Raw genomic sequence first — 16685 nt, forward strand, 5'->3', positions numbered from 1 at the left:
TTACCACATAATGATCCCATTCCATGTAAAAGTATTATTGACAAAAACAATAGTTTGAAAAAAATCTGCGCTGTGTGAAGACCTTTATACAGTCTTCCTGACACAAATCCCGCCTTTCTACTTTTACTTGAGTAAAGCATCTGAGTACGTCTTGCACCACTGTTTTAGGAGACTGGCTACTGATTGTGTAATAGGCTGTTGTCTTGATAATGAGCTGACAGAGCAGCTACACCACGGTCAAAAAATGAACTCTGTGATATGACTGTCTCCTCTTCCTGACTATGCTGCACCGCAAGAGCTGTCTTCTGTAAATATTTTTATGCACTTAGATATTTTTATTTTTTTGTCACATACCAATGCTCGATTTCTGTTTTTGTTTTTTTGGAATCCAAAGCTCCATTACAGCTTGATGTGGGATCTTTCATGGGACGTGTACTAGTCTGCAAAAGCTGATTTATACCATTTAGTCCTGAAACGCTGTTGATCAACGGAAAATTATTCTGTTTTGAGATTGAAAGTCATTTATCTAGCAAAAGGTCACGCATGCTCTTGTTCCAGCTACTTAAATGTGAGGATTCGCTGTTTTTCTCAGTTTTTTATATAATGGAAAATTTAATATCTTCGGATTTAGGCTTTTCGTCAGACAAAACAGTCAATTTAAAAGATATCAAAAGTGGGATCTGGGAGATTCTGAGTGGCATTTTATGACATTTTACGGACGAAATTGATTACCATAATCTTCCCATTAAGCGATAATTACCCAGAATCTTTTTGCTAAAATTACCTTTTATTCTTTCACTGGAGTCTTCTGCTTTACTTTTTTTTTTTATCCATGTACAGCTTTCACCAAAATATCCCAACTAATAACAGTAACTACTGTTATCAAGCTCTCAAAATGCCCTTTTAAAGATCCTTCTCAGCACATCGTGCTTGATAATAGAGTAGATGGGTTTTTTTGGCAAACCAGTAATTTTTTTTGAAAATCCTCTGTAATTTTCAGTAGTTTCATTCATGAGGAAGCACTTTCAGGTGGAAGCCAACTGTGTGTGTGATATTTTAAATGTCAGTGGGCAAGTAGCTAATCTAAACACCCAGGGGAGAGAGACCTGTCCCCGCCTTCACCCTCCATCCCTTCACTTAACTGCATAGTTCCAGTCTTGCACCCATGATGAAAACATCCTCTCAGCCGTTGTATATTTCACAGCCTCTCTCTCCCCCTCCTCGTCCCTCATGAGCTCTCTATTACCGCGCTCCCCCGTCTTATCGCCTCCCCTCACCCAGAACGACACGGGCCAGTGCCTCGCTACTTCTGCCTGCACACTTCCCCTCTCTCCCTCCTGTCTGTCTCTCCCTAACCATGCTCTTCCCTTTCACCTCTTCCTCCAGCCTGAGAGTCAGACGAATCTTGCCACAGCGGCAGACAGTCTAGAAGTAGGCAAACAAGACATGCACGCTGTCTTCAAGGTCTAAATGTTAACCCACCTGCCGCCTTCTTTGCCCTCCCTTCACTCCTACCTTGTCCTGCACATGCTCTTTTCCACTGCACTCCTACACTTTTCTTTTTTCTCCTCCCTTCTTTTTTTCCTATTAAACCTCTGTTTCTTTAGATGTTGAGATTTTTTTTTTTATCCCTGAAGCAGCAGCAAATCCCACCTTAATCTTTCTCACAGCTGTGTGGTCACCTCCTTTTCTTTTATTTCTCACTTTAATTCCCACTTCTCAGCTAGCATGGACCCCCTCCTTGCCTTTGACATTTTGGCTTTTTGCTTTAAAACATCTTAAATGTCATAAGTGGGCTCATGAAGGTTGTCATTAATGATTCCAGACCCCTGGCTCTCAATATGGGGGCAATTAGTGTGTGACCGCTGCGTGTATAAAAAGAGAAGCATCAGATTTTGTTGTTGCGTTTACTTATGAAAGATGCTATTCATTCACAGCGGAGAAAAGCATGTGGCCATTTGTTGTTCGGTCGTGCAGTTGGCGCCTGAAAATGACTATTGTTATGTTGTGTTCACACAGGGCGTGATGCAGATTTAGTCAGCGTGATTACATACGAAATGATGTTTTTTACATTAAAAAAAACAAGCATTTTAATAGTTCGTTGCTTGTCGTCATGAAGACAGACCTGACAAAGCATGAATTCAGACTTCTTACACATCCACATAATGTTGCAGTTATTTATAATTCAATATTCTGTATTATTAAATTTATATAATCTTGACATCCATAATCATCTATATATCAATTACTCACTGCGTGTTGCCATGAACTTGCAAAGACAACTTTGCTTTCCTCGAATGCCTTCACAATGAACAGAGAATCCAAAACCGGCAGAAAATTCTTCTTGAATTGAAGTCATTGGAGGCCAGGTTTAACAACAGCTAACCTATATAAAAGCATCCATTAACACTCACACAACCTGTGCAGTATAATCCAAGCCTAATATATGCAGTAGTATGCAAACTACTTCCCAAACATGCATTTTTGCTTAAATTATGCTACCTGACCTCTGTTTACTTCTTCGAGGAATTTACTACATTTCACCATGAGTGAAAAACACATTATTTTTCAAGATTTCAAGGTAACATGCAGTGTGTTTTTCATTCATTTCTTTCATATACAAATGGTAATTAAAACACACAAAAACAGCCCTAAATGAGCTTGTCTTTTCTGTTGCTTCAGTCGTCCCTTTTGCCTGCTTTGCTGTTTGTGTGTATCCAGCCATTTTGCTGGCTTGTTGTGGAAGTGTCAAATACTGCGGCAATGTCCTTGGAGCTGTACGAGACGTGTAGGTAGTTGTTTTTGAGTGTGTGTGTTATGTTTGTTTTTGACAGTGTGAGGCTCTACTTTTCCTTTTTTTTCTTTCTTTGGGGGGATCCATTCAAGGCCGCACATTTTGTGTATGTTTGTGTACAAGCAGGCTTTCAGTGCAGTTGTACGAGTCTGTGAGAATATAAGCCGCTCATGTTTCTAGTGCACTTCAGTAACAGGCAGCACACACTGGAAAAGCTGAGTGAGTCGTTCTGACTGTTATTAAAGTTTCAGTTTAACCTGCCGTGTAACATCTTTACAAGTGTGCATTACGCATTAACCCTTATTAACCCTGACACTTTTACAGCACTGACACAGTTCAGTACTCTTCACTTTCAAACCAAATTAACATATTCTCCTCTACTTCTGCCAGATAAAAGAAACTCATGAATTTGTTTAATGTGTTTTTCAACTGCTTTTTGGCTTTAAGTACTTTAAGCTGCGAGGTTAATACGTGTGCCACCTACAAAAACTCCCATCGGGGAGATAGCAAAGATTTTAATGGTGATTATGCTGATGAATTTTATGAAACACTTAAATATCCACCTACCTAACGCCTACTTAGAACTTGTATTACACATTTACAAAAGCTTAATAGACTGTAGTGTTTCAGTGTATTCTCCCAAACTTAATATGTATCTGTATTTTTCTATTTCTTCCTTTTCTCCCAACAGAGGGACTTTGCCCGTCGAGATGAGCTCCAGCAGTCCGATGTGGAAAGGTGGTTAGGTTTCATCACCTTCTTGTGCGAGGTGTTCGGCACCATGAGGAGCAGCTCAGCGGATCCATTCAGGGTGCTGGTGTGTCCTATCTACACCTGCCTACGAGAGGTCTGTATCCAGATCCCTACTTTTTTTTTAATCAGTTCATATTAGGCCTGTTAACTGTTTAAAAATGACAATACCAGTACCCTGACTGTGCAGTTTGAGACTGCACAAACTGTACAAAATTTAAAAAAAAATTTAAAAAAAATTTAAACCGCACAACCAACATTCTCAGTCAAGCCACTAACCAGTTAGAAGGTTGCTTTTGTGTCTTTATTATGTTATCAAAAATAGATTTGAGAGAAAAACTATTGGCCCTTCAATCAAAGTGATTTTTGATGTGTTGTTATGGATCAAAAAGTTTTGTTTGCGAATCCAAAAGTTTAGCTTGTTATTGAGCTGAATCTTGTGGGCGGGCCTAAGCTGAAAGCTGTCAGACACGTCTCTATGGGCCAGTTTCCATCGAAGTGACAGCTGGGCAACATCCACTGAGAGTTTTCAATTCCATGGAGAAGACAGAGAATCAATGCTTTTCTTTAACGATCTCAGATATTGGGTACATATTATTTTGTTAGCCTGTAGCTGCTAAGTTAGCCCAATTAGCTAGTCACTCAGGTGTCATAGGCACATTACCAGACCGTTACCACAACGGTCTCCATGACTTGGTGCATGTAGTTACCAGTTAACAATGTTGCCGAGCTGTCACTCAGATTGAGTGAGGTCCCGCCCACAAGATACAATGTGGAGAAAAATGTTTCGATTTGCAAACAGGAATTATTGATACTTTTGATCACAACTTTTAATGACTTGAAATAAAACAGTTTTGACTACATTGCAAAGAGCAAAGCTGCAAGTTTGATTGCATGATAAAGACACAAAAGTAACCTTAGGGCTAGTCTGTATGGACTCTAGCTGCTGGTTATAGTGAATCACATGTCACATAAAATTCAAAAACGCTTGCAGTTAGCTGTAATTAAAACCATATATATATATATAATGGTCAGTATTTTTTAGCTCTAGATACAAAAATAATTGATTGCAGGTATGTTTCGACGGAAGAAGTTCTACTACTTGGTACTGGGATATTTCGGTCAGTACCTTAAAGGTATTGAGTTCCGATACCGGCCCTAATAAGTATGTCAATAACCAATTGATCAACACCATCTACGTGTTCCAGTAAGAGGAAAGCGCCTCGCTGTGTCTGTATATCTTGTCCGTTCAGATCGATGAATGTACCAAGCCGGAGTTTCCTGTTTTTGGCCAGACCTAGTCTAGACTTTAGACACCACAACAGGGTTTGGTTAGTGGTGTGTACAGTCAGGAGACCATCAATTCCAGGAAAATGCGTGACCCCAGGTTCAGTTCTCATGCTCAGTTACGCAGACTCCCTTGGTCGCCATGGGAACCATGTAGGGTAGCCACAGCAAACTCACTGCAATACAGAAGTGGTTAACGACAGATGGAATATTGAAAGGGGAAGCGAGCGAGTGAAGGGGGGGGGGAGAAAGAGAGAAGAGGTGAGGGGAAGCGGAGGAGACTGTGGTCAGGTTGACAGTTACTGCAGAGGAAGTTTACTGATGGCATGACAGGTAGAAGAGATGACAGAATCTGGGAGTAAAAATCAATTTTAATTGCAGTTTGAGGGGTGAAGAAGAAATAATGTCAGGTTTGAGGCACGTGACAGGTAGTCTCACCGCCCACGTTCACACCTCTGCCTGTCTGGCACCAAACACACACCCGCGTTAACAAACACCACATCAACACACAACTAATGCCATCCACACCCTGTCTGAGTGTACGCCAAGGGCATTATCTCAGCTCGTTTGAGGGCGACACAACGTGACCAAGGGTGTGGACGCACAGTGTAACACACCTCCACACTCAAGCATCAGCAGTGTCACATTTAGCCTGATGGTGCTTGAGGTCGGAACACAACTGGGAACAACGCCAAAATATTTGTATATTTTGTGTGTGTGTGTGTGTGTGTGTGTGTGTGTGTGTGTGTGACAATTTCCCACAGCCATTGTTCCTGATTTTTATCCATCTGCTGTTTTTGTCCGTCCTGTCGTAACATGTAGCTGTCAGATTCCAGCTACAAGCCATGTGCCATAATGTCTGCATGCGTGTGCAGGCACATATACTTTTATATGCAAATACACAGTGTGTGCGGCAGTGCATTTTGCAGCGGCTGCCTCTGTAGTTGTAGCCAGCAGGACAGGATTCGGTTACAACTGAGGTGTGTTAGGAAGTGTGTTTGAGTATACATGACAGCTGTACATAAAGTCAGAACAAGTCGGCGAGCGGTGATCTCATTCATTCATGACTCACAAGTAATAAATAATATCTATTAAAATGCCTCAATCCAAACAGAAGCAATTAGTTACATAATCCTTAATAAGGTGCCTCGAAGCACACATTAAAGGAACAGTTCATCCAATAATCAAAAACACATATTTATTACTTACTACTTACCTGTAGTGCTATTTATCGATCTTTTGGTGTTGGAGATATCTGCCTTGTCTTGAATATAATGGAATTATACGACACGTTGCTTGTGTTGCTCAAAAACCAGAAACCAGAGTTCATCACTCTGTTACTGAAGATAATCCAGAGATTTTGTTTTAAGTGGTTTTATTTACTGTAGGAACTATTTTCTTTCTACCAAACTACACCTGCCAACCGTATAGCTCACCTGAGCAGGTTAACTTTACAGCTCAGCCAAGTAGATACCATTAATGTTTACATCTTGTGCTGTCACAAGCACGTGCATGCTTACTTCTATGGGGTAATATGGTTGGCCTATGTAGTTCAGTAGTTCCTACATTAAACTGCTCACGAGAGGATCTGTGGCTTATCTTGAGTAACCAGTTCATGATTTCTCGTAAGAGACATTGCTTTTGCTTTTGTTTTTTGCACTTTTAGCACCACAATCGTTTGAAACTTTTATTATATTCCAGAGACAGCAGACATCTTTACAGCTGATATCTACAACACTCAGCAACTCACACAAAAACAATCCAAATTGATAAACTATGGTTAAGAAAAATAATAGGTATTTTTCACTTGGGGGTAAACATTCTCTTTAAAAATAATTATAACATATTCCCCATGCCCACTTGCAACAAATATTAAACCTACATTTATTGATTTTTTTTAATTTTTTTAATTTTGCAATTTAGGAGCAGAACAACAAGCTGTAAAGTGACCTTTTAGGTTGTTATAGCAAGCCTGTTAACAAAAATTGAAAATGGAAAACAAAGTTCTTCATTAAATGTTTCAGGCTGTGAGGCAAAAGTTTTCCTATCTTTTATTTTGTTATTGGGCTACTGTTTCAGCATGTTACTGTGGTTACACAGGTTGTTAAGAAACTTTGAGGTGACTGAGTATAAATTTAGAACAGCGAATGAGCCAACAGCACGTCAATAAAACACAGTTTAAATACACCTACACTGGCAGAAAATCAGAAATGAATATTTACCCAGACTATTGTATAAAAGTATGTAAAGCACAGCCTGTACTAAACTGCACAGGCAAGTACTATAATACTCTCTCTTTAAAAAAGAGACAAAAGGAACATTTCTTAAATAAGGAACTACAGTCCCGCACAACCAGATGGTCATGTGAAATCAGAGGACACGTAGCAGGGCTCAGATTAACATATAAACCCGTCTTTTACCAAATCAAATGACCTGCATGTGGCCCATAGACGCCTTCATCAGGGTATTGGTTTGCAGTTGCACACTGCAGAAAGCATGCACTCACACTGTGTCTGCTGGTGACCTCAGGAGCTATTTATATTGTGCCTTGGTATCCTTCTTTGAAAGTCAGCACGGGCCTTCATCGTCTCAGACTGCCAACTCAGAATTTACAGCATTATTATTTATATTTAAATCTTTTCAATATTTTGAGCATTAAGCAAATTTAAGTGTTCATATTTTACTTTTTGTTTTGTTTGCAGAGCTTTTTGTCAGTAAGTTACAGAAATAGGGTTATATGCAGCATAATTCATAACTTTATTTATGATAATTAAGCTGTGCAATACATACTTTCAATAGAAATTGTTTGCAATAATTCAGTTTGTCACTTACACTGCTGTCACATATGTATATCTGTATATTTATATTGTCTATATCTTTATTAACTTAAAAATGTATTTCTTCATTTACATATTTCTATTGTTTTTCTATGTGTACATACAGTAGTGTTCAAAATAATAGCTGTCCAATGTGACTAACCAGATTAATCCAGGTTTTTAGTATATGTTTTATTGCTACATGGCAAACAAGGTACCAGTAGGTGCAGTAGATTCTCAGAAAACCAACAAGACCCAGCATTCGTGATATGCAGCTCTTAAGGCTGTGCAATTGGGCAATTAGTTGAAAGGGGTGTGTTAAAATAGCAGTGTGGCATTCAATCCGTCATCAATTTTGTGAAAAAACAGGTGTGAATCAGGTGGCCTCTATTTAAGGATGAAGCCAGCACTTGTTGAACATGCATTTCTCTTTGAAAGCCTGAGGAAAATGGGTCGTTCAAGACATTGTTCAGAAGAACAGCGTACTTTGATTAAAAAGTTGATTGGAGAGGGGAAAACTTATAAAGAGGTGCAAACAATTATAGGCTGTTCAGCTAAAATGATCTCCAATGCTTTAATGGAGAGCAAAATCAGAGACAAGCATCAAAATGGATGGAAGAATAACCAGAATGGCAAAGGCTCAACCAATGATCAGCTCCAGGATGATCAAAGACAGTCTGGAGTTACCTGTAAGTGCTGTGACAGTTAGAAGACGTCTGTGTGAAGCTAATCTATTTACAAGAATCCCCCGCAAAGTCCCTCTGTTAAAAAAAAAGGCATGTGCAGAAGAGGTTACAATTTGCAAAAGAACACATCAACTGGCCTAAAGAGAAAAGGAGGAACATTTTGTGGACTGATGAGAGTAAAATTTTTCTTTTTGGGTCCAAGAGCCGCAGACAGTTAGTGAGACGAGCCCCAAACTCTGAATTCAAGCCACAGTACACAGTGAAGACAGTGAAGCATGGTGGTGCAGCATCATGATATGGGCATGTTTCTCCTACTATGGTGTTGGGCCTATTTATCACATACCAGGGATCATGGATCAGTTTGCATATGTCAAAATACTTGAAGAGGTCATGTTGCCTTATGCTGAAGAGGACAAGCCCTTGAAATGGGTGTTTCAACAAGACAATGACCCCAAACACACTAGTAAACCAGCAAAATCTTGGTTCCAAACCAACAACATTGATGTTATGGAGTGGCCAGCCCAATCCCCGGACCTTAATCCAATTGAGAACTTGTGGGGCGACATCAAAAATGCTGTTTCTGAAGCAAAACCAAGAAATGTAAATGAATTGTGGAATGTTGTTAAAGAATCTTGGAGTGGAATAACAGCTGAAAGGTGCCACAAGTTGGTTGACTCCCTGCCACACAGATGTGAAGCTGTCATAAAAAACTGGTCATACAACTAAATATTAGTTTAGGGATCACAGGATTGCTAAATCCTAGAAACAAAAAAAGTTTGTACAAAATAGTTTCGAGTTTGTAAAGTCAACAGCAGACACTGCTATTTTTATTTTAACACACCCATTTCAACTAATTGCCTAATTGCACAGCCTTAAGAGCGTGCATATCATGAATGCTGGGTCTTGTTGGTTTTCTGAGAATCTACTGCACCTGCTGGTACCTTGTTTGCCATGTAGCAATAAAAATATACTAAAAACCTGGATTAATCTGGTTAGTCACATTGAACTGCTATTATTTTGAACACTAGTGTATCTCTATTAACTTAAGGCTTGTTGCATTTGATATTGTTGTACATTTAGTAGAGCATGCTTTTTTAAAATCTTTAATTTATTTCATACAGCCGCAACTGTAACAAAAGCAATTTGGAGTTCAATTCCGTATTTCTGATTCTGATATTATGTGATGTAAATAGGGGACATTCTGGTCCTGACACTAGACCTGCTGTTGCCATGCAACTATTAGAAACCCAAGTTGAAGTGGTCATAATTCTTACTTTGAGCACTCTGCATGTCATTAGTACCCCGATAAAAAGTCTTATTCTCTCAGCAGTCGAACATCATTTCCTGTCTGCCAGCAGTATAATGACAGGTTTGAAAATAAATATACACAAATATACATCCATCTGAGTAATCGGGTCAAACTGAAGGACAGATGAAGCCTCAGTAGAATATTTAAATACACAAGGATGTTTTTCTAGTTGACTTCACTGAGTCATTCAAGGTGTTGTTGTCATGTTGGATGCATTTCTAACATTCACTGCAACAAGACAGTCACGGCTGTCCTAGTTTTTCTTGCTTTTTATGTTCCTGATCAAATGTCTTTTGAATGAAAATACAGTAAATGGAAATCACACAGAAGCCCAAGGTTTCCCTTTGCAGTGAGCTTTGTTTCTCGATGATGTAACTACCCAGAGATCTGGCGGTTTCTCAACTTCAGCAGAGAGACTCTGTGTGTTAAGTAGTCTCACAGAGACAGGTATTTTTCCACAGCTTTTCCTCTTCTGCTTGCAGGTAATATGGAGCAATTTAATGTATGTTACAGTGTAATAGTGACAGGAGAGCTATCGCGTTGGAGAACAGACAGAGGGGAAATGAAAGCTATCGCAATGGATAGGAGAACTGATTATAGATGAGTATAGATTAGACCATTTTAAACATATCGAGCAAAAGCTTCACCCTGGGCTCCCCAGAGAACTCATTATGAGCTAATCCTGCTTGTCACATAGCTCTCCTACTCCGGGAACGACGAGACTTCACTTCCCACATCAAACAGCCACACTGTCACCGAGCCCGTCTCAGCATACTGAGGAGCTGACGTCTGCGCAACTGCGGAGCCTGAATGATAGGTGGATGGTGGAATACCATTAAGCTTACAGTGTGGAAACAACAGGCCAGCTCCTAGTGGATCCTTGCGTCAGATGGCGGAGGTCCTCGTTTGTTTTTCAGTTAGAAACATTCAGACATCATTTTCTTTGAGCCCTTTTTTTTAAACCGTTTAAGCGTTCATTATGTTTGTGTTTTAAATTTTATTACAAGTGTTCGAATGATACTGATTGGTTGAGTTAATTGGCTTGTTTGTGGGTAGTAAGGCTGCTCAATTACAGCAAACATCCTAATCATGATGATCAGTTGACTTTGGAAACACAAAACAACAAAAAAAAACTTTTTAGCTGTGGATTTAGGTATAATGCAATTGATAAAATTACTAAAATAATATGAAGTAAAAAAAAGCTGCTCCCAAGTGGCCAAGATAATTCTAAATTGACATAGAAAACCTGAAAATAAATGCTGCTTATTTCTACATTCAGATCTTACAAAGCAACTTTATTTGCAGTCATGTCTCTGACCACCTGGCAAATTAAAGCATAATATTCAATCTCTTTTAGCTAAGATTTTGGTTTCTAATAAGGTAAATATCTGGCTCTTTAGCTGCCAAATGCTCCATTATGCTCACCAGTTACTAGCAGTGTGGCTTTTTAGAATCTTTTCACTGAAAACAGTTGTCTTTGTGGCATAAAACCAAGCTATTAGCATAAAAAAATCAATAAAGTTGTAGATCAACTAAACTAAAGAACAACTAAAATATTAACCAAAATTTACTATAACGCTCCATAAAGTGGAGCTGCAGGTTTAGGTGATTATTGTCACTATGTGCAGCCCCTTTTACACTGTCAAATTAGCCAGGTTTCTATCTAAATTAATCTCCAAATTGATGAAAACTTGGCTATCGTCACTTTATCATTTAATACATAAATATAAAAAACATTGATCATAGCGTCTTCAAGTCGCCTTGCTATCGCAGATCCTGTTTCTAAACTGTATGTCTGTACCCTGTATTTATACCTTTGTGCTCATTGTGCAGCAAGTCTGCACTTCCCAGGTTTAATTAGACTTCAATCCAGCAAAACAACTCGCCCGTTCCTCCCTGCTACTTCCTTTCCCTCCTTCAGGTCAATCAGAGTAGCACTTTGGAAACAGACTTGTGAGGGGTTTAGAAAAAAGAAGAGGTATTTAACCAAATCCCTCCCTGCTGTAATCTGACACTAGATGTTCACAGTCTGGCATGGGAGGATCTCTGTCATTTTACCTCCCTTTGTCGCCACCGCTCCCTGCATTGTTTCAAAGTGCCAGTTGTATGCCCATCTGTGCATGGGGCCAGGGTTGGGGGTGGAAAGCCAGCTAGCATGTTTACCAGCTCCACGGTTTGTTGTTGGCTACACTGTGTGTGTACGCGGATATACAGTGTGCATGAAGCCAGCCTTGATGTCTGATGGTTCGCTAGCCTGCCAGAATGAAAGCCTGGTCTGTTGTCTTCCAAGATTTAAAATGTTAATGTAGAAAATATTTACAATTGGGATTAGGTCTCTTTCCTTTTTTTCTTCTCTTGTGAACTGATTAATGCACACAAACACTTGCATTTGCTTAATCTCCCTATGTGGCCTACATCCAAATATACATTTATTTATATATCTGCTGGGCCCTGTTAGGGTTTGCTCGCCCACTTTCTGTGCAGCTCTTGTTTTGTGAAGTCCCTGTATATTCACATAATGTCTGTTCTCTTGCCTTTTAGCTGCTGGAGTCCACAGATGTTAAAGAAGATGCAGTCCTGTGCTGTTCCATGGAGGTATGCATGGACCCTGCATGCACACTAACACACAAAGGCTGATTAGAGAGCCAGGCAACAAAATGAAAAACAGTAAAACAACCAGGCATCAGTTTTTGGTTGCCAAAACTGAAAATATGGTTCACATTTTAAGTCAGCGTATATTTTGAGCAATTAAAGATACCGTACAGTTATACTGGAGCTGAACTATAGTTCAATATGATAACTTATTGTCTTTCAGTTAAATCACAGAGATATCATGATACACAATTGCATGCTCTAAAATGCTCTGTACTTTGTCAGGAAATTTCACAGACAACACAACACAGAGTTGTGTACAAAAATTTCTTTTACCATGTATCTTATGTAGAATTACAAGAAAATATTTTATATTGGAATATAAATATATTTATTTAGAAATGACCCATATTGCTCAGCCTTGAGTTATAAATAAGATTAATTGTGAAATTGTGACAAAGAATAAAAGCTTTATTCCAGTAGGTATTAGTAAGTATTACATATATATATTTAAAGCATATATTTATTTATAGTATATTTAAATAGCACTAATGCAATAAATATTAGGAGTTTTATTTATTTTTGGATTCACGTTTTTGTCCATGAGGCTGAGAAATGGTTGCCAACTTCTCAAAATGCTTGCCAATGGCAATCTTGCAACTGTTACTGTAAAGCCCTGAACTATATGCAAGACATACATTCTGACAACAGACATATTGATATCCATTAAGCCCATGTTTTATTTTTAACACACAGTACATGCTGCAGTAGTCTCCAGCATGTACAATCTCAAACACATATCTTTGATACTCTGCCAGTCTCCTGAGGTTTATGAATAATAAAATAGTGCAGGTGAATTTAAGTAGAACTATGGATTTAATCAGACGTGGGTCTTTGTAAAAGAGCAGCAAGCTCTCACCAGCAATGATCTGAAAATAAGACAGAGAGATAAAGACAGAGAGCAAAGACAGGTGAGCTCTGGTTGGTAAACTGGTTCCCAGATGCTCACACAAACAGCCGCATCATTTGCTGCTTGATTACACGTGCGCGCACACACACACACACACACACACACACACACACACACACACACACACACACACACACACACACACACACACACACACACACACAGAGCCAGAGGGTGTGTGAATCTCTGCTGTCTGACTGCATCCACAGTAACAAGGTGCCAGACAATGTGTCTTGCTCTCTGTATAGGACACACACTTTCTCTGACCTCCCGTCTCCTCCTTCCCTCTCTCCACCAGTTGCAGAGCATGGGGCGTCTCCTGGAGGAGCAGGTCCCAGAGATGATGACAGAGCTCCTAGCAGCCGTCAGGGACAAGATGCTTAGTCCGGCCGAATCTCAGCTGACCCGCTCGCTCCTCATGGAGGTCATTGAGCTGCATGCACACCGCTGGAGTCCCCTGGAGGCTCTCACCACCCAATACTACAACCGTACCATCCAAAAGCTCACCACCACTGCCTAGGTGCCAGCTCCTTCAGGAGGAGAGGAGACAAATCCCCCCGACACCCCGAGAAAACATTTTCAAGACGAGCATCAATCTGCTCATCCAGTTTGACCAAAACAGAAGAAATCAAAAATACTGTCACTCTCTTAACCTAAATAAATATGTGCTTTATGCAGGTATTGAACATGATTCACTGATTTCTCCAACAAAGGTGACCACTGCCTAAAAGAGACCATACACTCTCTACCAAACGGGTAGCCCTGAGCCACCAAGACAACGCTGCATGTGGCGTTCAAACAATGAAAGGCATATCTGAGACACATTTGAGAAAACAGCTGCGTATATATGGCCAGTAGGGGCATGCTTGGCCACATATAGTCCAGGAGCTCGCTTGGCTGTGGCCGCTGAGGGATAAAGGAGGGAGCAGACAAGAGAGGGGTCACACAGGGGAGAGGAGGAGAGGGCAGCAGCCTGCCCGTAGGGAATAGAGAGATCCGTACCCAAAGATGAATGGAGGAGAGAGGGGGAGGTCAGGGTAGTCTGTGTCAGTCTCTTCATTGTGTTCACTTGCCCACCACCCTCCCCTTCTCTCTGTCTCTTTCTCCTCCGCCCTCCTCTGTCTCTCCGTCAGCCCCTGGGGTCTGTGTGGCTGATAAAAGAGAGAGCAGGAGGAGGAGGCAGGGAGTAGACACGGTGCTGTCTGTCTGGACCGTCTGCCCCGCCGGGGCCAGGGACCAGGTCAAAGGGCCTCGCTGTGGAGCTCCCCAGCTCCCACAGCTCCTCCCCGCCTTTGTCTCCCCAACTCCCCCCCCCCCCCCCCCCCCCCAGCAGGAAGCCTTTTTGTGGGGATGAGACAGCGGGCCTGCTGGGCCAGGCTGGGCTGAGGATAAGGATCAGGCTGGCTAGAGTAGGGTGGCAGATGGCTGCTTGAGCCCATGTGAGACGACACACCCCTCTGGCACCCCAGCTCCCTGAGCTCGGGCCGGTGTCACCAATAGAAGCAGTAGAAATACTGCAGTTTCGGGGGGGGGGGGGGGGGGGTGGCATTAGAAAAGCATTAAAACAAACACTGCTGTCTGATAATTCTTTTGTTTTTGTCCCACAAGGGAAGGTCTCTTCTCCTCTGTTAAGCCGTGCATGTACATGCTTTGTTAACCACATCTTTGATATTATTATTATTATTATATTATTATTTTTTTAATCATTTAGTGTTTTTATTGTTGGTTCATTTTAAAGTCTTGTGTCTATGAGAAAATGTATGTATGAGGTGTTAGTGGTAGGCCTTATTGCACAGGTTTGAATTGTTTTGCACTGTTTTTGCTTTAAAATTCAGAAAAAAAGAGCAAAAGTTTGAATTTGAATCAGTGCTTGTGGATTAATATGAAATATCCCAGTAGTGAGACAAATGGGTTGAGCATAGTGAGGTATTTTAGGATGTTTTAATGGACTAGTGGCCTTGTCATTTATCCATCTTTATAGGAGCTCTCTTGTTTGGAGGCCTGCAGGGCCTGTGGCAGCAGAGGGCATGCTGAGGACTTATTCACATCATTATGAAGAAAAAAAAAAACACATTTGAAGGTGGAAAAAAAGTGATGTGACAACAACAAAAAAATAGCATGGCACACAGAGAAACAGTAAAATTTCTCTTACTCAAGCCATTCTTTGCAGTGGACATTTTGCAAGTGTTTAATATCGACTGTATTTGCTTTGTTTTTGAGGAAAATGACAACTATTAACCTGTGTATTTGACAATGACGAAAAGAAGAAATCTTATTGTATGACCTCATTAGCTAGTCATATGTGACCCTTATTCCAGCTAACGTGTGTACTATGATATTGACGTACCAAGCCAATCACGTACCATTTGTAAATGGGCTCTATATATAATCTGCATACAGTATATTTACAAGTATTTAAAATCATTGGAATAGAGGGAGATAGTGCAACAGAGATGTTACACACAGGAAGACTGTGGTTGTTTGGCTAGAGTTCGGCCTTCTCATGCATTTCTGTCAGGAATTAGCTCTTTGTTTGGGAGTCACACACACACACACACACACACGCACACACATACACATACATGCACATATACGCACATGCATACTTAGTTTCCCATTGAATCTCTGTGGGCAGTTTTAAGTGTTTTTTTATATTATTTTCTCTGTCTTGCATCAAGAATTAAATTCCTGTGTGGTAGAAACACACCCAGAAGATTAGATAGATGAGAAGATGAGAAGGGTGATTTAAAGCTCACAAATGTTTTTGGAGTTGCAGCCTAATCGTCTGTAAGTGTGTGTCTGCTTAAGATGTAATTTGTTTTTTTGTTGTCTTTATTTTGTTTCTAGGTTTCTATTTAAATTATATTTAGCTCATTTCTATCTATTTTCCCATCTGGTGGGTTTTGAAGACATCTGAAACAGTTGTGATACCTAGCTTGCTGTGTAAGTGTGGTATTACCGTGTTTTAGTTAATGAAAAGTTCAAAAATAAAAATACCCATCGGTGAGTTTCCATTATGCAAAGAGCGACACGCTCTCACAGCAGATGGGGGCAGGTGGGGATCGTCCCCCCCTCGTCTGCGGCACTGGAGCCTCCCCCACCCTGTGTGCCCTTAGACCCCTCTGCTCGGGTCACATGACTCACTCGACGATTGAATGAGACACCCCTTCATTTGCATATTCTCATGAATATTGAAAAACAAGGCTCTGGTCAGCGCACAGACAAGCTGTACATTGGCAATAGTGGGTCATCTTGTGAGCTCTTGTTTGTTTTGTTTTTCTAAGCAACTGAAAAATAAACTAACAGGAAAAAAAATGATGTGACGGAACAAACTGTGGTGTGTTTTTTTCTGTCTGCTCACTTATCAGCACAGTCACATGGAAGTCAGAGTGGCACCATGGAGATATACAGACATCACAAAGGAAACACAATAGTGCACACACTGTTTCCTCTGCCATTACCAGATAGACTGCGTAACTAA

At 40.4% G+C, this 16685-nt stretch overlaps 1 protein-coding gene across 2 annotated transcripts in view; it reads left to right on the plus strand.

Annotated features, from left to right (window-relative positions):
- ctif (CBP80/20-dependent translation initiation factor) overlaps positions 1-13883 on the plus strand; it is a 61776-nt gene extending 47893 nt beyond the window's left edge. For both annotated transcript variants that reach the window (XM_059357760.1, XM_059357759.1), the window contains exons 12-14: positions 3486-3641; positions 12184-12237; positions 13503-13883. In XM_059357760.1, the coding sequence (XP_059213743.1) occupies positions 3486-3641; positions 12184-12237; positions 13503-13724 (432 nt within the window). In that variant the 3' untranslated portion in view covers positions 13725-13883. The remainder of the gene's footprint in view (positions 1-3485; positions 3642-12183; positions 12238-13502) is intronic.
- The last annotated feature ends 2802 nt before the right edge of the window (positions 13884-16685 follow it).

The sequence above is a fragment of the Centropristis striata genome, chromosome 19, assembly GCF_030273125.1.
Source record: "Centropristis striata isolate RG_2023a ecotype Rhode Island chromosome 19, C.striata_1.0, whole genome shotgun sequence".
Classification (NCBI taxonomy): domain Eukaryota; kingdom Metazoa; phylum Chordata; class Actinopteri; order Perciformes; family Serranidae; genus Centropristis; species Centropristis striata.